Source organism: Manacus vitellinus, unplaced genomic scaffold (genome assembly GCF_001715985.3).
Source record: "Manacus vitellinus isolate BGI_N305 unplaced genomic scaffold, ASM171598v3 scaffold_7_pilon, whole genome shotgun sequence".
NCBI classification, from domain to species: Eukaryota; Metazoa; Chordata; class Aves; order Passeriformes; family Pipridae; genus Manacus; species Manacus vitellinus.
In genome coordinates, this window is record NW_021940813.1 from 18,115,106 (window position 1) to 18,140,634 (window position 25,529).

General features: G+C 35.4%; 1 protein-coding gene across 2 annotated transcripts in view; it reads right to left on the reverse strand.

Annotated features, from left to right (window-relative positions):
- The window catches only part of STS (steroid sulfatase), a 107,072-nt gene that overhangs the window by 15,814 nt on the left and 65,729 nt on the right, over window positions 1–25,529 (reverse strand). For both annotated transcript variants that reach the window (XM_008926803.3, XM_018084385.2), the window contains exons 8-10: window positions 23,293–23,430; window positions 14,152–14,311; window positions 11,335–11,456 (exon numbers count right to left, since the gene is read on the reverse strand). In XM_008926803.3, the coding sequence (XP_008925051.2) occupies window positions 11,335–11,456; window positions 14,152–14,311; window positions 23,293–23,430 (420 nt within the window). The remainder of the gene's footprint in view (window positions 1–11,334; window positions 11,457–14,151; window positions 14,312–23,292; window positions 23,431–25,529) is intronic.

Genomic DNA, 25,529 nt, shown 5'->3' on the forward strand with positions numbered 1-25,529 from the left:
TTGGTTTGGTGTGGGTTTTTTTCACACATCAGTATGTCATCACTATTTAAAAGCACTGGCAGATATTCAAACACTTCCTATCTGGAGACCTCAAATACTCTGGCACATAAAAAGGATAAGAAAAAGAGGCCTTTGATAATGATCAGGTCAGGAGCTACAGTCTTTGTATAATCTATTTACTATCAAGTTTCAAAATCCAGTTAAAGCATTTCTCAGCACCTTTTTCTTGATTATTATAGCCTCTCTGTGGATAGCAGCATGGTTTTCTAAGCCAGCTTTTTGCTGCCTGCTGTTTGGAGCTACTTGGCATTCTTGAGATCACCAGAATTTCTAAATGATCAAACCACTTTACTAGAGCAGAGTTGAATGAACTGAAGCATATGAGCAAACAACATGTATTCTTGTACAATTTTTTTGCAACTCCCAGTTGCTTTTCTATCCACTGACTGATTATGCTTCCACTGACCGTGAAACTGAACCAAGGCATTTGAGCTCAGTACTTACTCTTGTGTTAAGATAAGCCTATTAATACATTTTGCAAGATTTTCAGGATAAACCTGAAAACTGTCAAAGTATGATATTCAATAGAATAATGTTAGTTGTAATAAAAACCTGTAAATGTTGCTAATTTTGATGAATTCAAATATCATAATCCAAATATTTCAAGTATCATAATCCATTTTTCATAATGGATTTAATTTCATTATAATCCCTATTTCAAGTCTCTTATTTTCTAAAGAATGCATCAGATCACTAACCTTCTTTTCCAGACTCAAAAGAAAAAAATAGAGAATGAAAATCAAAATAACGTATGAAGTCCCAAAGTTTTCCTTCAAAGTTTAAAAGTGACCATTGCAAACAGGACTCCAAACAGAATTCTATATGCTTTCTGTATTTGTTTAAAAAAAAAAAAGGAAAAAAAGTCAGCTATTCAAACCCTCGGTTTCAGCACAACACAATAGTTACACTTTCTTGTCTCTGTCATCTGCTTGATTCTAGCTTTGTTGTTCTTATGCTGACCAGCTCTGTTAGGATAGATTCTTCCAAATGATATTTGGGGTTTTTTTTTAGCAAATTCCAAGCTTTAGGGCAAAACTTCCCTCTCACAGCATAATTCAAACCATCTTCACTTCTGCGAAACGTATACTTGTCCTCATACTTGTGCATAAGCTCATGCCTTCATGGCATACTTACAAATAGTCCTCACTGATGAAACAGATTTCCTCTGGAAAACAAAAGATAAGTTTTGTTTATCCCAGACTTTCTTGTAAGTTGCTTTTTGAAAACTGACCTGAACGCTCATGAGCTACAGTTGTTTCTGAATCATAAAGATGTATGGTCTTAGAGCCTCTGGCTACAGCTGAAAATTGGTTTTAGTAGCAATTGCACTGCCTTTCAGAGTCAAAAAATCATTGTCAGCTATAAATACTACAAGCAATCCACCACTCAGTGTTATAGAACTAGCAATATCATCCTCTATAGGTGAAACTCATAACTTAAAGCTTCTATATAATACTTATGAATCAAAATTCAGTTTGAGGATCAGGCTTTGAAAAAGCAGACAAAAAAATTGTGATATTGTATAGAGCACATGATGTGGATATATATATTAAAAAAGCATTTTTTTCACTTCTAAGTTAGGTATGCTGCATAAAACAGAGAGGGAAATGCTACAGCAAACCCCATTTTCGTATAAACAACTTAAAAACTACGTACTGTAGGCAGGAATTGCATTTTCCTGTAATAAAATTTAACCATGTCTAGGACAAAAAAGTAACAGCTGATCAAAACCAAACAGCAATGTAGTTGCACCAAATCCCCATTTGCTAGGCTGAAGGTTGGGATAGTTTAAGAAGCAGTGAAGTCAAGAAAGTGCATGGAAGTGCCTCCATGACCAGTTGTAGGAAAAAGTGGACCCTCCTCCTGGTGGGACTACAGAAATTGCAGTTCTAAGACACTGTGGACATAAGAGTCCTAATTTTAATGTTTCCCAGAGCGTTCTAGAACTGGAGAACAGTGCATTTAAAAGAAACTCCAGAGTGTGTTGATAAACCATTTTTAGAGAATAAGTAATTCTTCGCTCAGGTAGATTTATTTACTCACAACATCTTGTTTAATATTTCTGCTTCATATTTTTGTTGTGCTGAAGTCAAAATCTTCATTATACTATTTATACTCTGCTATTCCCTCTCTGTAACTTTGTGCATATGCATCAGGGTACTACTTTAGCAGCTCCACCAAACAACTTATTAGCAGTGCTGGCTATTGCAACATAAAAAAGTATTTGGAGCTTGGAATTGGGTAGGGATAGGAGGGGCACTTTGCCTATTTAAAAAAAAATAAAGAAAGAAAAAGGTGTGAATCAACAAAAATCTTCAAAAATGACAATTCTATTAAAAAAAAAAAAATAAGAGCTACAGTAGAGAATTTAAATGGGAGCCATCAACAGCACAGTAGGTTAAGACATTGCTGAGCCCAAACTAAAATGCTTTGCTGGTTAAGTAGTTTTGCTGTCAAGGATAAGAACTAATGCATAAGTAACTATAATGAGATTCAGTCTCCCTTCACCACCGAACAGGACCATACAGATGGAAAAGAGCCACAGACTGAAAAGCTGCTTGTATGACATCCTATGGCATTAAAGAGAGTCCAGATAATATAATTAAGTTAATCTTGAAGACTTTACGGAGTTTGAAGACTCTACTCTTTTCATGAAGCATGTGAGGTGATTGAGAATATTGCTTCTATGATATAATACCTTTTAAAAATTAATGTACAACAGACAGGTAACAGGTTATACATGAAAAATTAGCACACATTTGGTAATGACAAAATTATCTTAAGGATGACTAATATTTCCTATTATTAAAAGGGTCACCCTTTCTTTACTGCACCAGTGCTAATTCTAAGTGCTAAATTATCATGATCTTTATTGGGGTTTTATGATCTTGTTGACTTTTAATGTTGTTACTACACCATGATTTCTAACTTCCCCCTCTTCTATGAATGGTAGAAACCTATTTTGCTTTAAAATGTCAGTCTTGAAGAGGAGTAAGTGAGTCTCAGAAATGTTTGCATTAGAGTACCATGTCTATGGGACCATAAAATATCTCCTTAATATCACAGAATCACAGAATATGCTAAGTTGAAAAGGACTCATAAGGATCATCAAGTCCAACTAGCCCTGCACAGGACCATCCCCAAGAGTCACACCATGTCCCTGAGAGTATCATCCAAATGCTTCTTGAACTCTGTCAGGTTTGGTGCTGTGACCACTTCCCTGGGGAGCCTATTCCATTGCCCAATGGAACTGTGAACTGCATCTGAAAAATTATTTTCAATAAACTTGAGGGTAAAAATTTGAATAAATTTGAAAAATGTCACATCTGTAAGAATTTATTCTATACTACTTCACCGAGTTTGCATTTCTACTTGGAAGTCATTCAAAGAACTATAATAACAAATCACTAGTGAAATGTAGTTGTTTTCAATTTCAAAAATTGTTCATACAAATCCATCTACAAAATTTCCCTACTAAGAACAACAAAACAAGAAACAAATTATAGAAAGCTGTTTGTTTTTTTTGTTGTGGGGGTTTATCCCCCTACTTTCAGTTTTAGGAAACTATGGATGTCTTAACAAAAGATACTTGAACAATGCAATGCATTATGTGTCCTCTCATACTTTGAGACCACAAAAAAAGCTCTGAAAGGAACAGAAAACTCACTGTTTGTACTGTAGTGTGAGCTTTTCTCAGGCTGAGAACAATTACACTGATAATTGAGTATTTCTGGTCGTGTTGTCTGTCTAAAGTACTGATAAGAACTTTCATTCAGAAGCAACTGCAAATCATCCACAGATCAACATATGGCCTCCAGCATGATATTGTCCAAGTGCACCTACCCTCAGACCATCCACTGTTTTCTTCTACAATTACTTCTGCCTTTCATGGCATGGTCTTTTATGGCACACTAAGAAGTCACCTTGCTCTTGACAGTCAAGTTTCCAGGGAATTTCTCAATAAACAAATACTTTGCTTTATTTTCTAGGAGTAATAATATGATGTTAGAAGCGGTGGCACACCGAATAGTCTATGTGGGTTGTGCATGTATTAACTACTTCCCTTGAAGAACATTGCCTAAGACACCATATGCCATTTGAATCTGATTTTAAAATAAGGATGAATCAGCGCTATGTTCTGAATGTAACATGCAAAATGCTGCAGGCTTAAATCCAGCACTGAACTAAAGATATTTTTGGAAGTGTAATGCTCCAGATACTGTTAAAGACCCACTTTTTATGTTACTTGGTAAGCTGAAATTAATTTTTGAAAGTTGCAGTGCATTTTTATCTATTCTTTCATGTAGTTGTTGTTATTTACATTTGTTTTGACTACTGCTAGCTTTATAAATATATTTAAAAATATTAGACAGTTGTTCTAACTCAGATACCTTTTTCTATTTAAGTGTTAGCTCTTAAAATTTTTCTTTTGTACATGTCACAAGTGCATGACACAATATCAGACAGCAAGCCATTAAAACTGAAGTTTAAATAATACTGAATTATCTGCTTTAAATGCCTTTGCCTTTATATGATCACTGAAAGCTGTCAAACTCTCCCTGTTCACTAAAAACATTACTAATTTAGGTCAGGAAATCTTGAATTCAAGACCAATATGTTAAGGTTGCTATTTTTATATGAAGAAAAAGCAGTATGATATGATCACTGAAAGTCTGTGTGTATAATGTCAATGTCATATGACATTTACCACGGTCTTTCACTGGGGGAATGGCTCTCTAAGACAAAAGTGTTCCTATATCAATTTTACTTTTACTACAAAAAAAAGTTTATTACCTCTAGCTAAAAATCTAAAATTTTTGTGACAATAGGAAAATTTTACTGCTTCAAATATTTACCCGTTCTGTCTTATCCTTTCTCATTTGTTATTTTCTGAGAAAAGATATGAGATTGGTATGATAAGATCTGATAAAAAAAGATATTCCTTTGTAAGAAAACTAAATGTTTCCTTGACAACAGTTACAGTCACATGGTAGTATCTGTCCCTTTGAAGATGTGCAAAAGAAGAAAGTTCTGGATCAAGCCTCTATTAAATTTACCTTCCTTTGTCCTGTTAAGCAATGAAAGGAACTATAACTGTTGGCATTCTCAGGGTCAACGTGAGTCTTTACTAATCTGTAACAACATAATCCAAGTCCTTTGTTCCCCAGAGAGAAGGCAAATAAACTGTAAATGGAAAAAGCTCCTCAGGGAAGCAAGCAAAAAGAATAGGAAAAAACTAGACAAGGGTTCTGCCAATGGGTCTACTGTGTATGACAAGCACATCCCACAGTTTACATATGAAGATACCATAGCATTCATTCACCATCACACTGAAAAAATGCTCTCCTATTACTAAGGAAGTAATGAAAAAAGGCTTATGAGGCTTTAAAGAATGTATGAATTGAAAATTTCCTGTTTATATTAAGTAAAAGCAATATTAGGAGACATCTTTAAAATAACAAGTACTTAGAGATATTCCTAATACTTTCTACTTCAGGGAAAACAGAACTGTTAATTTATTTTGTGGATGTTTGGATGATTGTATTTCTTAGATGCACTAAGAGGACTGAACAACTGGCATTTTCAAACAGAAGTGTATTGACACTACTTACACTCCAAAATCTCTGTCATATACAAATTGATGCATTTCTGTTTGCTAGAGACAACCACTAGATTCACTTAATCTCACACTGAGAACTTGAATATAGAAAAAACATTTCAAGCTGATTCTATGGAGCTTCATAGAGGTTTTCCAGTTTTTGCTACCTGTCTAACCTCCAACTCCTGCACTTTCCCTCTCAGTACAATATTTTCTCACAAGCCAGTGTTCTTTAAGCAAATGAATTCACTTTACAGTTTTAACTATTAACACTCAACGTGATATTACAAAAAAGATAAGCTTAGAATGGCACTGTAAATAATGCAAGCCTCCTAATTAATAAGGTAACCCTTACTAACCCTTAAGGCATGCATAACATAGTGCTTTTGAGAGGTAAGGAAAAGTGCAAGAAAATCCTCCTATTTAATTTCTTCAGAAACAGGTCTTATTTTAACTCAATTTCACAGGAAAGGTTGTACCTGTCCAAACCAGCAGTTGCTATAAAATAGTCATTCTGAGCAGATTTTTCATGCTTTGTACTCTGTTTATTATCACTCCAATGCCTTTAGTCAAACTAAATCTGGAGGAACCTCTTAAAAAACCCAAAACACTATTCTGTAAATTTATCCTACATATCCAGTGTGACAACTACAAAACAAAATATTCCTCTCTCATTCTCTTTTTGTTTGTATTTAACTTGTAACAGCTGAAAATGTAGAAAAGGCTAAATGTGAGACTGGGAAAAGCCTGTAATCTCTAGCCAAAGAACAAAATGTGTCTCATGAAATACTCATGATGCTGGAGAACATTGCGACAGCCAGGAATAGCATGGCTATGAATTCTGTGATAATACAGAAAGAATTTGATTGAACTATTTTCAATAAATGCAGCAGATCACAACGTACAAGAAACTCAGTATAAACACCAATTGAAATGTATCCTGTTTGGTAAGTGAGGCAAAGCAGGAAATTTCTATATAATGTTTTTTAGTGAACTGCTACTGTCTTTAAAAGTCATTATATTTGCATGATAAGCTAGTTTGACTCTATGGTCTAGTGTGCTTCAATTTAACTTGCCACAGTACATCTCTTTTTCTTTTATTTACTGAATGACATTTTTCACTGAATAATGAAATATATTTTGAATTAGAAAAGGTGAAGTCCTGCTAGTAAAATCACTCTAGCATTTATCAAAAACATTAGTATATTTTTATTAGTAGTACCAAAATACTATGAAGATCATGATTTCTTTTTAATGCGGACTGTATTACATTATATTTCTGAGTTTATCACACAGTATTATAATATATTTCCTCCTTATCAAAGCAAAATTTTGCACACAATCATAGCAGTCTGAAAGATGCAGTAGTTCCATTCAACTGTAGATTTGCTCTGTATCTGATTAATTCTCCACTTATAATTAAGTTGTCATAGCAATGCATTTTTATCAGCACTGATTCATATGCCAGTAATGTTCTGGAGACAGAGCTCTCGATAGTTTTTTAATACTCAGAAATGCTAAATTATAACATTAGCAAATACACAAGAACTGGTCAACTTGCTTGAGCAGAAGAACATGTGATCTAACTTAAATAGGCCAAAGCATAATCTGGCATACACCACAGAATGGTGGCTCAGCTCAAGAAAATAAAGGCATATCCTACATCTGTTTAGTTTTCATATTGAAAAAGCCTAATGATAAAAAAATTACTCAATTATTTAAAAAAAATTAGGTGATTACATCTTACGAGGCAGAAAGAAAATTTAGTGTTTTTTTCTAAAGTTGCTCCTTTCATATATTGGTACCTATATGATACACCAGGCAGCTGTGGAGAATAATTATTGTTAATGGGAAATGGCTGTACTTTGTTGATGCTGTTTTAGCACGTCTTTCTCTATATATATTTTAACAGATAATTTAAATTACACATATTTATAAGGTTTCAAAATAATAGGAAATCATCCTCTGAGGACTAGGACTGTATTTTCAAGGCACTTATAGCAAGTTTCCACATGCATGAATCTGCGAGAACGAGACAAGAATCATGAGCAAAGAATATTGCCTGATATTTCATTCATTTTTTTAATTCAGAATGTGAAGAATAATGTGCATTATGTTCTAGCATCAGGTAAATTGTGAGTCAAAGAGAGATGAAGAAAAAAAATAGTGTTAACTTATTTCTGTGGCTGAGAAAGGAGGAAAATAGAAAACAGAGACATTATTTTCCTCATGTCTCTGTAGAAACCACAAGGCTTAAATTCTGAAAGTGCTGGTTGAAAAAAGCATTGTGTGGCACATATCCTCTAAATGTTCCTTCAAAGGGCTGATGAAGGGGAAATTATATTGTGAATGTAATAACTGACCTAACTAATATATCTTAATGAAGATGTGTATTGATTTGGTTATGAGGAATGCTTAGCCTCTAAATATATAAATGCAAAATGGTAATTGTTCACTCTGAAGTTTCTGACCTTCCCTGAATGATGTGAGAAACACGTCTGCTTAAGTCAGACTCTGGAAGCTTGCAAGCAAGGAAAAGGTGTGCAACTACTAGAAATTTAACATACACTAAATTTTTACCTAAGAGTCAAAAATTAAACCAAAAAAAAAGGGTTTCAGACTAAAGCACAGTTGAAATCTAACAATGGCAAAGATAAAGTTACTAAGGGAATTGTGGAGTGATGGAGGAAAAAAGAGACTAAATAGCTTAGCAGAACTTTTGCTTCCCTCTCAATTCTTGGTATATGCTTTTTTCCTTAATATCACTGTCATTGGCAAGGAGCAACTAAATGAAGAGAGATTCTACAGTCATTTCTGGATACTGGAAAATGCATGAGCTCATGGAGGAATATGGTTTTATTTAGGCGACCGAGCATGTTAGCCATGGAATACATGTAGAGCGGGAAACAGTGCTCAGTCTACAACCAAACCCTGAAGACTTACAGTCTTGCAAGTGATAATAGTAGCAGGCTGAGGTTAAGTGACAGTTGCACCATTTTCCAGTTTTTTAGTCTGTTTTTAATGAACATGACCTTATTCACTTTCTTGGATGTATTCCTAAATATAAGGTACGAACTGTCACTATAGGATACTTCTAATTTAGTTCTTTGCTACTAGACAAAAGCTCTGAACATTTTTGAATCAAATGTTCAAAATAATTGCTTCTCCAGGAGAAAAAAACCAACCCAAACCATTGCACTATATTTTTGCTTTACTTGTATTAATTTTCATATACTAAAATATCACTCAATAGTAGCAGAAATAGCAACTAAGGATGGACTCTGAGATAAGCTGTAAAGAATGCGCTATGGTGGGAGGCTATAAGACAATAACACTAACTAATAATTAATAATATAATGCACTTTGAAATTATTAGTTGCACCATATAGAGCTGCTGACATATCAGAAGAAAAACCAACCATACTTGTTTTTCCACAGGAGTACCCATAACAAAGCAGATAGCATCAGGTGCCTACAGCTGCAATGCCAGCATATTTATCTCTCTTAGACAATAACAAGTGGTGGAGACATAAACAGGGGTGAGACTTTAGCTGACTTCAACAAATATCTTTACAAATCCGATTGCATTGCCTACATAGAAAAGGCATTTTTGAAGATCTAAGATTGGACAAGTAAAAAAGAAGAAGGTGTTAAACCCTCAGAGAGGATAACTACAAAAGATAGTAGAGAGAAATACCTGGCTATTGTCTACTCTCACTGTAGTATTGCCTACTCTCAGTGTAGGCTGACAAATTAGCATAACAAAAACCCTTTGTGCTTGTTTTGGCTGGAATAGAGTTTATTCTCTTCACTGATGATGAGCTAGTATGGGCTATGTTTTGGATTTGTGCTGAAAATGGTGCTGATAACACAGGGATGTTTTAGTTATTACAGAGTATCACTTGCAGAGAGCCAAGGCCTTTCTGCCTCTCACCCCACCCCACCAGTGACCAGGCTGGGGGTGCACAAGGAGCTGAGAGGAGACACAGCTGAGACAGCTGATCCCAACTGACCCAAGGGATATTCCACACCATATGGCATCATGTTCAGCATATAAAGCTGGGGGAAGAAGAAGGAAGAGGGAGACATTCAGAGTGATGGCATTTGTTTTCCACTTTCCATGTCACCAATATGTGTGATTGAGCCCAGCTTTTCCAGAGATGGCTGAACATCTGCCTGCCAATGGGAAATAGTGAATGAATTCCTTGTTTTGCTTTGCTGACATGTGTTGCTTTTGCTTTACCTATTAAACTTTATCTCAACCCACACGTTTTCTCACTTCTACCCTTCCAATTCTCTCCCCCATGCCACCAGGTTAGAGTGGCTGTGTGGGGCTTAGTTGCCATCTGGAATTAAGCCGTAACAACCTTCTACAAACATCAGCCCAATGTTAAGAAAATGTTATTGCCAGGTTCTGAGTGGGCTTTGTCCTTTGAATGCCTTGGTGAAAGGAAGAATAACGATCTACACTGTTACTCATCAAATAAATACAATAGACTAGTCTCCCATTGTTACTCCCACTCATTTCCCATCACAATCCCCTTCAGTGAATAATAAAGCTGACCCTTTCCTCAGACAAGGGATAGGTCATCTTGCAAAGGTGTATGTTTGACAAAAAATGCCTCTCTGCCTGCCAAAAGCTCTGTCTACTTCTCTCATAATGACTCAGAATAATTTCATCCAACATCATATACAAAAGAGTACTAGATCTGATTGCTTGGTTCTGCCTTATGATTATTTATCAAATGCAAGACATATAGGCAAAGTAGTGGTAAATAAATGTGACATGTAATATTTTCCCTTTTCCTAGTTTTAAGTCCAAGACAGGTAGAAAGTCAGCCTACAGATGACCAAGAAGACAACGTTTCCAACTCACTTTAAGTTTGCACATTAACTATTAAACAAATCCTTTCCCAAAGTACTTAAATAAAAAAAACCCTGATGCCAAAGCTTGTCTTGGATCATCATTTTGAAGCTGTAACACAAGTCGTCACTTTGAGTGTCAACTGAGATGGGACAAATGTGTGTTTAACTTCATTCAGCACAGAGATTTTTATAGAAAAGGAAATAAGCTTTGGTTAATGTGGAAGGTGCTACTAGAAACAGTGAGCTGTAAGTGAAAAAGGAGCAAAACAGTGAGAAATGATTTTTTCCTTGGCCTACAAAATAAAATTATGTTGTTCATAAAAATGATGAAAAAGGACCTTATAATACTATATTCATTTATTGGATAATTATGACTTTGACTCAGTGATTCTTCTATACTTTGCTATCTGAATAATAAAAACAGTCAGACTGACATCATACTTGTGCTGTTATTCAGCAAGCCATTCCATTACCTGTATATTTTTTGGACAGTGTAAGAATTAACCTTGACTACTTCATTCTGTAACACAGACTCTCTCAGGAAGGTTTTGAAAAAGGAAATTTTCCGATACCACAGATCTCAGTGTTGCATTGATATGTAACATTAATGTATAGCAACAAACTAATGTCAAACAGTGAAATGGTGAATAGGTACATTGTAGCAAAGAGAAAAGTGAAAGGGAAGGAAAAAGCCTAGATATTTTAAACAATTTTTTCTTACTATAGCCCAAGGCTTCCTCTTGATTCTTTTCAAGCGGCAATAAAAATAATATTAAATATTTAAAATGTGAACAGGCAACTTTACTTACTGTTTCCTGGATGCCAGCGCACTGCATTTAAATATGCATTACAGTAATGGAAGAGAAATTCATGCTTTGATCGAGTAACTTTTCCTTGAAGTAAGGGCAGCAGATCATGTCCATCAATAATTCTGAAGAGGAAAGCATTTCAAAATCAGAAAAATCCAAACCTCACTTTACTGAGAAAGTACTATAACTCTGCACATCTGCTAGTAAAAAGAACCAAAATCTGAATGGCCACCTCCATCTGGTCAAGTCAAAGAAAAATCTTCATGTGCTCTTTCCTTTGATTTTTACATTACTTAAGTAAACATTAATTTTACATTTTTTCATTATGAATGGTTGTTTTCTCAACTCTGTTTTGTTTTGTTTTGTTTTTTTTAAATGAGAAAGTGACCAGATATATGTGAATAAATTGCTACAACACAGTCCTTCACGTGTACCTGCTCAAGCGTTTGGGAGTAGCCGGGCCAAAGTAAACCTAAAACTAAACTAGAGAAATATATGCTGTGCTCTGTTAGCATCCCCAGAAGTAATGGTAAGAATTCTGTCCAGCATATTATGCATGCCTGAATTTAAGACAGAAGTAGTCATTTCAAATTTGAAAATCAACTATGTTTAAATACATATTTATCAACTACAGACAGACAGACAGACATACACATGCATTGGTATATGTAGATATGTATATAAATCCTCTAAATGCTTCTGGACAATTCTGATCATGTGCTGAAGGAGTCAGTCAATTTACATAAAAATTGACTTATAAAATAAGTAAGGCTTTTAAATGTTTCCATAAATTAAGCCTTTGAATTGCTCAAATCAGCTGGAAGAGGAGAAATCACAATCTGCCTTTTTGACCTGGTATGAATTACAAATTTTACAATAAGTTTTATAGGAAATTAGTTTTTGCTGATATACATATCAGCAAGTAATTCTTTCTTAAGCATTTTGAGCAACGTCTCATAAAAACTTTTTGAAACTTATAAAAAGTTTAAAAATGTCTATGTTAATTTTCATTACCATGAAACATTTTTCATGTTAGTGTAACAAGACAGGTACTAACTTCACTTTTTTAAGCCATAAGCTACATATGATGATTAAATTCATGGCAGTAACTGTATGCAACAGTATGAGTAGCACTTTTCTCAATGGTAGCCAAGAAAACATCCTGGGACTCCTAAAGCTATGTTATCTGATAACTCTGCCTTCTGGGTACATCCTTGACTGTGGGGGTCTGTTGAATCAGAGTCTGTCCCACTTTCAATTTATCGTGTTTTCTTGCCTGAGTGACAGACTCTTGTCTTGCCCCTGCAGGCTTGCTCATTAACAACATAAGAGCAGGACAGATGCATGTATATTGTACACTTTCTGTTTTAGAGCCTGTTGATAGGGAAAAGGGCATCTCCACTAATATGTCACCAATACTCTTGCATTCCTAGAGCTGCCGGTTTCAGAGGAATATATAAGACTCTTTCTGATGAATAATTTCTCTTCTTTAACTAGGAACACCTCCTCCTCTTCTTTTTAACCTGCTCCCTCACAGTGACTGAATCCCAATTGTATTAATTTTTCTTACTTCTAAGGAGGAATTCAGTGGAGTAATAGGAATTCAGCTGCTGGATGGAAAATGCTTCAAGATAGTCCATGACCTAACATGAAGCAGTACTTACAGCATCCAGTCTACAGAAGAAATCTTACAGAAGAATCAGAGTGGAGCAACCTACAAGTGGAAGTTACACAAGTATATTGGGATTTCTATCAAAGACATCAGAGAAAACATCAGTACTTAGTCTCCAGTCAAGCAATATGAAAACAAACTGCATAGCATCTGCCACATAAGGACCAATCTGAACCGCTGAGGTTTGACAGTTACCACTTGTAGGGCATTTCTCAGGACCAATCTGACTAATTTTTCATGTCTTACACTTGTCCTACCCTGCCATTTCCTTCAAGCACTCAATGAATCATCATTAGCAGAATGACTCTGCTCAGCACTGGGCTTTCCCATGTGGATTCTCAATGCTTTTGCTGTTTGTGTGTTGTAGATGTTGAAGGATATGTTTATCAGCAGGTTTCTCTGCTTACTGGATTTGGAGGGCAACAGCACTTAAGTGGAGGTACTGCTGCTGAGATTGGGTATCTCCCAAACCAGACAAAGCCTGGAGATGTAGCAGTGTCAGTAAGGTATCTTATGAATTTCAGAAACCCAGTGAGTTTTCTCATCAGGCTGCAAAACTCTGTAAGGGATTATTTTCACTAACTCGGCATAGGGGAAAAAAAAGTCCAAACAACAACAACGAGAACAACAAAAGCAAACAAACAAACAAACATAAAATCAAAACCAAAAACCAACCACCAACCAACAACCCCCCCCCAAAGAAAAAACAGGAAAAAACCCCCAAAAACAAGCAAACAAAAAAAACCAAACACTTGTGAGAAAAGCCTAGCTGGCCATGAAGTTTAAAGTAATTTACAATTGCCGTTCCTTTTTCTGCCACATTCACTCATGCAGAACACAACTGTTTTGATACATTCATTTTTGCTTTTGGTAAATATTTCCAGGTTTGATTTGACAGTATGTTGCTCTGATGGTTTCTCTTATCTTTTTGGTGCTTGGTGCTTGTTCTGCAAGTTAAGCTGTATTTACATACAATGTTTCTGTAAAATATATCAGTATGTCAATACGAAAAGAGACAACATACTATTGTAAGGATAAAACCCAGTTTCTTACTTACATTCTCACCTCTATCTTAATAGACATCACCAGAATGTATAAAACACTCACGACACTTTCTCTAAAACAGAGATGATTACAGAGCATACCTGTCAGAGGGTAACTGTGCCTCCGCAAGTTTGACTACGGTAGGAAATATATCCATGTTACTTGTTGGCTCATCAATATAGGCACCAGCCTGTATCACTCCAGGCCAACGGAGAAGACCTGGCACACGAATACCTCCTTCCCAGTTTGTTGATTTTCCACCTGTAAAATTAGTTTTGTTTGCTGAGAAATCAACTTCTTCTTAGATAATGCTCCTTCCACAAGATTCAATTTCCAAACATTAAACATTCTGCTTAGCTAGAATCTTTCCATTAAATGTATTTATCTTATTTTTACTTTGCTAGATTTTCCACCTAGAGTAGTACTTTATCACAGTAAATTTACTAATATGTATTAGTATTTAGTATAAATAAACTAAATAAATGTATTTAGTTTACAAAAAAGTAAACAGTTGCAGGAGATTAAAAGGCACTTTACAGGAATCTACATATAGAATTTGGTCTAGATAGTGTGTCCCATAACCACTTTATTCATGTATCTCCCTTTTTCAAATAAAAAAAAAAAGAAAAAAAGAATTACAACAAAGAACTTCAAGAGTTCTGTTTCCTCAGCCTCTTTAACCTCCAAAACACCTCATAGATGTCTATACCTTTAGTGCCAAGCTCAGGTCTTGCTATATGTATATGTTATCTATTTTACTGAGTCCTCGATGATCTTTTCTATTTCAGCGATAGTGGTTTCAGAATCCACCTGGTTTTCTACAGGTTTTTCACTGTTTGTAAAGGTAAATAGTAACTTCAAGATAGAAAATTCTCTTTTGCAGAGATATTTACCTATATACAATACATATTCTTGTGGCTGAAAGAGTATTAGCTCATGAGTCCTTGTTATATCAAATTTCTGCTTACATTTTTCATGGGCTTTATCAGAATTCATAATATTGAATAGTCAGAGACACATCTAGTCTGCAATCAGAAAACTCAGACTTTCTAATATCCAGCATTATGTCAAGCAACAATATTTCCTTAAGCTGTTTTTGGAAAACAGTGCCAAGATCAGATCTCAACAAGACTACCTGTCTTCTAGAGCACTGTTAAAAGTTTACTCCTGTCAGTGAGTCAAATCTGATTCTATTCACATGATAAAGTGTTTGGCTACCTATTCTAAAACTCAAGAATGAGATGCATGTACTATTTTTGTTTACATTCTTGTAAAAAATATGATTTTTCAAAACAAAAATGTAAATTTAATTTCATAAAGTTTTATCTGGGGAGGTGTAGAACACCTGTTGCCTAGCAAAAGGAAGTGTTCACCCAACAGTATGCTGCTTAGTTGTTAATTTTGTTAGGTCAAGGTCAGAGTAGGTCTCAATAGACTGTGTACATCTTCTGTAGAAAAGATTATTCCTGTACAACAATCATTAGGTTTTTCAAAGTTTGGTGGGATTAGGTGTTAGCTAGCAGGAAAAGGTCAAGACTGAGCTATGGTGCATAGAAAATCCTGTTGAGTGGGAGTAGTTAAATCCAAATAAGAATTCAAGAAAAGCACAAGGACATAAAATTACAGATATCTTCAAATTAACATACTTTCTGTGAACAGCTATGCCAGGGAGATAATTTAGTTCATGAGCCAGATCCTAGTTCTGTGTACACATCACAGCACCTTTTTGGCTGAACAGTATCAACAGACAGAAAACTCCAAGAGTTGACCTATACTGTAGGTAGCTTTAAGTGTGAGGTTCCTTTTATTTCTGTGTACAGAACCCAGTAACAGTGCTAGCTAGACGGGATTGCTTAAGTACATTCTCATTACACTGTTGTCTCCTGTGTAATCTGAAGACAGAAAAATTTCAAGATAAGGGGTGAACATGATTCCCACATGCTGGAATTCTTAAAACCTAGATATTGTGTCACTTCCACAGCTCTTAGGTTGACAGTGCAATTTTCTTGAATCACTACAGAAAAGGTCAGAAAAGCTGCATATTACCCAAGCACAAAGGAACTCTGCAAACTCCGACTCTCCACTGTAAGATACAAAAAGCAAAATTGACTCCACAGTAGGGCTATATCTTCACTTACATCTATGAAGAAGTGACTGCTGTTTTCCTTTCAAAAGGCTAATTGGAGCATAATTTTTTTATAGCTCTGGAGATTGGGAATAGCAGGGAACCAGGGCAGGAATTACAAGTCACTGCAGAAGACTGTCTTCTATTATCTATGCCTACGTGGTATTCATTTTTATTACAATAGTGTTCAGCGACATCACTAGAGTTGCTTAATGCCATTATGTGATTACAAATAGCTTGACATACATGATTTTTAAAAATCTAGCTGTTAAAGTTTGTTCAAGCATTCTTCTCTGCATTCTTTTTTCCTAAAAAAAAAAAGTTAAAGTTTTTACTTCTGATGCTTGAAACATGAAGCAAACATCCAAATAGCTAAAATATGAGAAGGGCAATAAAAAAATCCACAAAATATAATTATTTAAAAAAAACCCCTCTTAATATTAAGGATCTGACTCACTATTTTTGTATTTTGTTTGGACTTGACAACACTGAAATGGAGAAAAGACAGCAACCTAGTAGTCTATATGCCTTGCAAACTCTAGGTAGCCTAGCTATATACTATTTCTGTTCTCTTAAATTCTTATAAAAGTTTTTTTTTAAAGCATAAGATACACCAAGCTGCATCTTCACGCTTAGCTATCTATGCTTTCTGAGTGGTTGCAGCTTTCAGTGTTATATTGAACAATAGCCTGTGTTTACCTCTCCTGAAAAATCCACAGGAGCAGGCAAAATACATAACTCTCTGCAGTCATCCACAACATGATGTCAAATTTCCATTATATCCTCATTTTAAATCTTAGCTAAAAGAACACATCTTTTCTTTTTCTCCCTCTGGTTTAAATTGACTGCTATTATCTAACTCTTGGAATAGAGTTTTTACAAAGGATGATATATAAAGGGGAACTCTGTGGTAAATTGCTATTAACATGAATGATAAAAACTATTTTAAATACCTTTCTTAGATCATGTGGATTATAGTCATACTACCCTTTCCTTCCTTCATATATTCTTATTAAAAAAAGCTTCTAAATCCAATTTATTATCTTGAATAATACAGAAATACAAAGAAATTAATTATTCTACCCATATGTAATATACTTTATGCTACAAATATCAACAATCTATTGTTTACTTTACAAAATGATCAAAACCCAATTTATTTTCAATGGTAAGTTCATTCTTTCTTTTACTGATTTTTAACTTGTTTCATGTACTGGTTTTGCTAATTTTCAAGCTGTTCTTGTACAGGTGAATAGAATAGACATGATTCATTTGGACATCTCCTCATCCGACCTTTCTTCCAATCAAAGGAAATGATCTCTCAGGATACTTTTTGTTTCAGTCAAAATTACAAGATGGGTTGATCATTTAAAAATCTTGACCACTTCAGAGAGAATACAAAAATACAGTACATTTGAAAAAAAAGGTAAATTTCTGCTTTCATTCAAGTCAAAAGTGAAACTTCAATAAATATCCCTAAATATGCCATAGTGTGGTCCTTGGGGCCAAAGTAGTGGTCATCTTGATTTCTCTGTGGCTTACAGGTAGGAAAAGTTTACTAATACCTTCAAGAAAATCTGCTGAACTAACTTGTCACTGAGTGTATAAACTTATATTAAAATAATAAATTTGAATGACTTATTGGATAATTGATTCCTCCAGTAGTTGTTTAGGTCTCATAGATCTGTATTAGATTAAAAAAATCAGAGTTTAAGTCCTTAGGAAACACTCATCATTATTTTTCATGGATATTAACAAATAACGATGATAGTATCTATTTCTAAGGCACAAAGCACTTACAATGAATGTTGTTCAAATAGTTTGCCATTATCAGTGTTGGACTCCACTTCCACTAGCAGCAGAACTCACGACCTACTCTGGTGGCACAACAGTAGCCTAGGGCCTGTATGCATTGCACTAAGTGCTTCAGAAGTACAAAAACAGACAATGTTTCTAATGCACAAGTCTGAGGTACAGGAAAAATATATGTATCCAAAAGAAGCTGATGGCAAGAGATGCAAGGAGACTCCACAGAAATCCTGTACATAACAGAGTAGGATAGACATCAACAAGTGACAATGAGGGAGAACTTCTACTGTCTGCATATGTACCAGTGAAATAGTATAACGAGAAAAGGTGTGGAGAAAAGTTTTTATTGTCTTTACTGTTTACTGCTATAGATTATATACATTGAAGCCAGTTCAAGAAATTACTCATTAAGAAACTAAATAAAAATTACCACAAAATATTTAGATTTAAATTCTCAGGGACCACAGAAGAATATAGTGCCATCCTTTAAGCCAGTCATCTTACACTGGTTGTTTTTTCCATGGAGAAAAAATTCTGTTAATTTATTTATTCTATTCACCTTATTCTAAAGTAGAGATCTGAAGTATTTTGAAAAACTAACCTTACTTCTGTTCCTAAAGGAAAGCTATGGTGACTAGCTCAAATGAACATGCTTCAATGGGACAATTAGTAAAAAACACCTAAGGAGAAGTCAGTGCAGGTATCCTGGCAATCATATACAAAAGCAATACCTCAGTGTTCCATCCCTTTCAACAGAGAAATGTCACAGAACTGAAAAAAAACCCACTGAAAAAATTACACAGAAAGTTTTAAGAAGAGACTTTGGTTACACATAATAGTGTCCATATTTCAATCTAAAAGTATTAATATTAATGTATTATCACATATGCATCCAGGAGTACTTCATGAGTTCAAGTAAAAAGACCTTGAGTTGTTGGGAAGAAATTCTTATTAAAATAGCCACTATTTTTTGCTTTAGAAGCTGCATCTAGATTTAAACCTTTTAAAGATCTTTGACAAGGACCTTCAGGAAAAATTACTGGAACATTAATCATGGGTTAGGAGACAAAAGGTTGTCATGAATCAAAATCTAACAGGCAGGAAACAAAAAGATTAAACAAACAGCCTATGACCCTTTGCAAAAGCAAGTCAATAGTAAGGTACCTTGATGCTACTCTGTGTTAAGCCCCTTACTATTTTAATATATTTCCTTCAGTTTTGAAAGAGAAGTGAGCCATGGAATTGAAAAATCCACATGACACAAAGTATCAGAGGTTGATCAAATTCAGAAGAAAAGATAATGCCCTTCACACCAAGTTGGATGAACAGGAAACGATGCAACTTCAAATTCTGTAAAAATATTTGCAGCACAATGAACATTGGAGAAAAAAATAACTGAACTAGAGTCTATGGTCTTAGTTATTCAGACTATAACTTTCATTGCATACTTTTGAAAAAGAACCTATACAAAGACTAAGGTTTTATGCATATCTGTAATCAGTAAGATACAAAGTCAATAGGATGAAATGGATAATATTAAGAAGTATATGGACAAGTTGACACTTAATGGAAAAAATCAAAAGGTTTTGACCTGTAAAGTCTTTTTAAAAAATACATTGCACAATTAGAAATAATTCACAGAGGAAAATAACAAGAAATTAGGGACAAGGAAAAAGTCATCAATTAAGATCGATAAGAGAGACAGAAGAGACAATTATCTTCTGAATGAAGTATTAAAGGCAAGGAGGCACCAGAGAAGTATTTAAAACAAAGGTAAACAGGGAAAATATAAAACCTTTTCCCTCCTTTATCCTATATCAGAGAGTTGAAATGAAGTAAAATTTACAACTGTCCTATTTCAAAATAGTAAACGAAAGCACTGTTTTCACATTGACAAGTGATATAGGCTATGCTCAGAATTTAAAAAGACTCAGAGTAGAATTTCATTTCCATATGATGAAAAATTATATAGCTAATTCTAAAAACTTTTGTGGAATCTCAGTTGTCAGGATTCACATCTTTAACCAAGGTCATACTATCTAGGATTAGAAGATCTTCTTAGGGATTTTCTTATTTACTACATAGATTCTGATCCTGATAACTAAATGTCAGAAAAAGGCCACTGGAAAGAGATTTTCATCCATCACTTCAATATTACTATATAATGTCTTCTGAAAAAAGATACTGCAGAGATAAACCAGACTGTGTATGGTAGCAACTGCTTAAACACTGGTTAGCTCTGGTTTTCAATTTCAAGGGTTATCCAAATTTATAGAGACTGTTCCATAGTCAGAATCCAGGGCAATAAAGCCTTCAAATAGCAATTTCCCCTTTTTGCATCCAGTCTTGTAGCAGAGGCCTAAGTCTCCAAACACCTCTTAAATTTTATCATTGGTGCTTATTTGGCTGGATATCAAGACAAATTACTGAGTTAGAATTGTGGAGATCTGTTGAGAGCTTTTGATTCTAGGGCAGAACCAATTACTGCTGAGCGTACCGCTCCAGCTCTGACAAGAGGGTTAAGTGGCTTGATTCATATTCGCATTTATACAGCACTCATATACAAAAAGATAAGTAGTGGAGATTGACTGGCAGAAACAGGAAGAAAGGTCATATATGTCTCCCAGTTTTTTAAACTACTCATCAGATGAAGCAAATTCCTAGTGTGCTCACACATGAACACAAGCAGCATAAAGATGGTCCTTTTGCTTTTTTAGGCACACTGCTATATCAGTGCCTGAGACTTGGGACTTCACAGGTCTGGTCTCATTAACTCTGCCAGAGATTTACACACCTCTAACACTTTTCATCCCACGTGACTTTTAATATTAATAAATTCCTATGTATGAAAATTGCTAATTATGCAATTAATTGATCATTTCCACTTCAGCCCTTTTGAAAATGATGCATAATATACCTGTTAAACTAAGGACGGATATGGAGATGGAGGGAGTGGAAGATAAAGCAGAATTAATTGTATTTTTAAATGATAGAAGGATATTCAACTGATTGCATGGGTCTTTTAATTTCTTTTTATTTTATATGAATGTCTCTCATCAAATAATGATTTTGTTTCTTACACTGTGATTATTTTCTAACCCATTGTATATTACATTGCTAGCACAGCACAGTAAACACAATCACAGAATGACAGAATCAACGACGTTGGAAAGGACCTCTGAGATCATCAAGTCTAAACTATGGCTTAACACCACCTTATCAACTAGACCATGGCACTAAGCGCCACATCCAACCTTTTCTTAAACAGCTCCATGGATGGTGACTCTACCACCTTCCTGGGCAGCCCATTCCAATGCTCAACCACGCCTTCTGTGAAGAACTTCTTCCTAATGTCCACCTAAAACTTCACTGGCACAGCTTGAGACTGTATCCTCGTGTCCTGTTGCTCATTGCCTGGGAGAAGAGGCAGACAACCACCCGGCCTCAACCTTGTTTCACATAGTTGTACAGAGTGATAAGGTCTCTCCTGAGCCTCCTCCTCTCCAGGCTAAACAACCCCAGCTCCCTTAGCCAATTCATAAAAAAAAAAAAAAAAAGTCCCATTATTACCCAAGTAAACCCATCAATCAGATTTTTTCATGAATCCAGGTAAGACCTATTTCAAGTTTTTCTCTGTTCTGTAAGTATGAACACAAAATTTTGCAAGGCTTGAGAGAAAAGACTTCATTCAATCAAAGTTCCTCAGCAAGGCATATTCCCTAGTGTATTTGTATTTTTTTCCCTCCTCACCATTTATCCTGTATCTTATGTCTGGCACTCGAGAAGGCAAATATTTTTTAGAGCTTCTAAAACACCTCAGGCTGTGCCTACAGCTACAGATATGTAACCATATGGTTCCTTAATTACTTAAATCACTATGTAAGGCGTGTGTGCTAATGTTCAAGGTACATTTCACTCTGGTGTTAGCCCAAGGGGACCCATCCGATAGACAGACCTCGTGACTTTGGCATTGCTTGTTTTGCTGCTGTAGCATTTCCTTGGCAATTCTCTTAAAATATAAGGGTCGTTTCTCAGATATCTATTGACTAAAAACTATGGAGTCTTCTCACTTGAAAACCTCATTGTATTGTTATTGCTTACTCTGTGTGCCTATATTTTTTCCTTTCTGAAGTTTTGCAGATGATATAAAACTGGGAAGCTACCATCCAGAAGGACCTTTAGAGGTTTGGAGAAATGGGCCAAATGGAACCTCATGAAGTTCAGTAAAGGAAATACCAAGCCCTGCATCTGCACAGCAGTAACCTCTAGCACCAACAAAGTCTGGGGGATGACTTGCCGGAAGGTAGCTCTGCAGAGAAGGGCCTGAGGGTCCTAGTGGACAACTAGTGGAACATCAGCCAGCATTGTGCCTTATGGCAAGGAAGGCCAAAATCATTCTGAGCTGCGTTAGGAAGAATGTTTCCAGCAAGTCTTATTCTCTGCTCAGCACTGGTGAGACATACCTGGAGCACTGGGTTCAAGTGGAGAACTCCCCAGTACAGGAGACGTGGACATACTGGCATGAGTTCAAAAGAAGGCCACGACAATGATTATCCAGCTGGAGCATTTGACATATGAGGAGAGACTGAGAGAGATGTTCAGCCTGGAGAATGCTCATCCAGCTGTATGGATTTACATGAGTAAAGAGGACAGAGCCAGACCCTTTTTTGTGGGGCCCCTTGACAGGACAAGAAGCAATGGGCACAAACTAAAGCACAGAAAGCTTCATCTAAACATAAGAAAAAGATTTTTTTTTATGGTGGGTGTGATTAAACACTGGAGAAAGTTGCCAAGAGAGGCTGTGAAGTCTTCATCACTGGAGATTTTCATAACTTGACTGGATATAGTCCTGAGCAACCTGCTCTGCAGGGGCTAGGACTGCAGACACTGGGACACGCCCTCCAAACTCAACTACTATGAGATCTTTTAGTTCTGTGATACTATATAGAAAAAAAATCATACCTAAGGGTAATTTACTTCTTTCTCTCTACAACTAAAAGTTTTAAGTTTGGTAAATGACTTTCCAAAAATTGATGGATTTCTTTGATCTTGTCCCCTGAAATATGAGTTGAAAACAAATTACACAGCCGCTACCCAGTGAAAGAATGAAAAGAACTTAATCTCTGGTAAAAAAAAAACACAACAAGAATACGCACTGAATTTTATTTAAAAGAATGAAAACATCCTGTATTTCAATAAGATTGAAGACTTGACCTTGTCCACAAAGTACATTACAGTTTTGGTGCAAACCCAAGAAGATGATAGCTTTTCTCCTTGCATTTTTCAAGAATAATCAGAGAATGCTCACCTTTATATATGCCATTGTATCCTCCATGGACTTCTCCAGCACTAGAAATTTCTTCAACATGAGCCCCTTGGTCAGATGTAAAGTATACAAGTGTTTTGTCACTCAGATTATGTTTTACCAGCACATCCAGAACTTGTCCTAGGGAAAAAGACAATAAATAAATACAAAGGAAAAAAAAGGGACAGCTTTAGTATCTTTGAGTGGCTTTTTCATTAGTCTTGGTGCACATAAATATTTTTCCTTATGCCTTTTTGAGACCACTTTCCACATAAACTCTATTATACATAGCAATTGGCACCATGCAGCATACAGTAGGAGACAACTCCTCAAGGCATTTTGCAATCAGGACCATGGTTCGATTGCTGCAGGGTTTCTTGAAGTACAAAATTAGAAGATTTGTGCACATCAGAGAAAAGGGCTGATCCACAGAGAGCCTGTGACCTTTGGAAGCAGTTGGTCTCAATCAAGGAAGTCCCTCAGCAAGAAGATTCAAGCTGCTGAGGATATCTGAAAGCGTTTCAGCATGCAGAATAGAGCTCACAGTTTGGGGGTAAAGCCTTGCTGCCTAGCAACTATAGAGGTAGCATGGCAGAAATCTCAGTGTGAGCGTTAAGACATTCTGAAAAAAAAAAAAAAAAGGAAGAGAATGTATGTAGTGCCTTTGGAGACCACATGTTTTCATTATCAAACCTATTAATTAGTCCTTAATATCTCATCACATAAGAAGACATCAACTAAACTCAAAATGTGTTAGGTAATAAACACACACAGGAGCATGTATTTAAAAGAAGTATCCACATGGATACATTTTGTAACTGTAAGGCAACATGGGCTCATGTTTCATTTTCACAAAAGGCTCCTCACGCTACCTTGGCACTGTGGAGAGTCTTGCAGTGTACACAAATTACATTGAAACCCATTCCGACCGAGTTCCTTAAAGGGTGTTTATGAATGAGAGCGAAGCCGCTACTTGTAACTTGCTCCAGTGAATTTTACACTGATTAGGAATCTAAAATTATTGGTCCTGGAAAATGACCAAAACTTTAGAATATAATTCTTCACCTATCTTCTTCTATCAGCCTGCCAATGGGCTCTAACCTTGTCCTTTAGGGATCTCAGAACATTTTATCTTTAATCTTTTTACTTAAACATTCAAAAATGGTCCAATTTGAATGTTAATTTTGACTTGTTCAGCTGTCCACTAAGAATTAATTCCTCATCTAATGCCCAATTATTATGTCAAAGAAGATGAGATAAGGACTTTTAAATTATTTTCAGATCATCATTTCAGTTGCTATGTTCTTTTTCTGGATAAGGAGTAGTTAGTTTCTTATTGCTACTATTTCTAGTTGACTTTTAATGTTGTAACATTCTAAAACTGCCTTGTTAAAACGGTTGACTGTCTTCATTTCTCATCAGCTCAGATGACTGGATCATGAATAAAGGAACACCAGCAGTTAAATACCTATTCATCTTGTATGCAAACTAGAAGCAAAGAAGAAATGTAAGAGTAGGAGAATTTGTTTATGTAAATTTTGAAGCCTCGTGGGAGTTGAAATTTCCCAACAGAGATGAGGAAAATCTGTTACAAAGGCTGACATTTTAAAGTTGGTGAGTTGAGGAAAAATCATGCAGATCCATCTTGCTGCATAAGGTGGACTTAGTGCCAGAAAAGAGAGAGGCAATTTCCCATTTGCTTCTGAGATTCTTTGGAGAAGGTACTTGCTAAGTAACTACAATATCCCTTGGAAAGGTGGCAATGATGATAAAAAAGCAGAGTATAAAGATAAATTAGGACATTATGTGTAGGTATTCAGCCACATGACCTCCAGAGTTCCCTTCCAACCTATATCAATCTATGACTTCATGATATTATGACAATAATAATAAATAGTATTGTGCAAAGAAATATATGTACAATGATGCACACAGCATTTTTTTATGTACGCCACTTTGCTTTATGAAACTGAACTTTCAAATTCATCGATATTAAACAAAATTAAAATAAAATTAGAATTGCACTCAGCATATCAAATTAAATGATCTCTGGTGATCAGAGACATCAGTAATCCTTCAATAATGGCCATTTTGATTCCCTAATTAATTCGGGGAAAAATAAGAAGCAATGAAAAATGTCTTGCTATCACAGATAATTAACCTAAAATTTAAAAATTAATATTAAATATGTAAGACATTATGATGATATTTTTATCTGGTTTTTGTAATAGAGTTGAGTA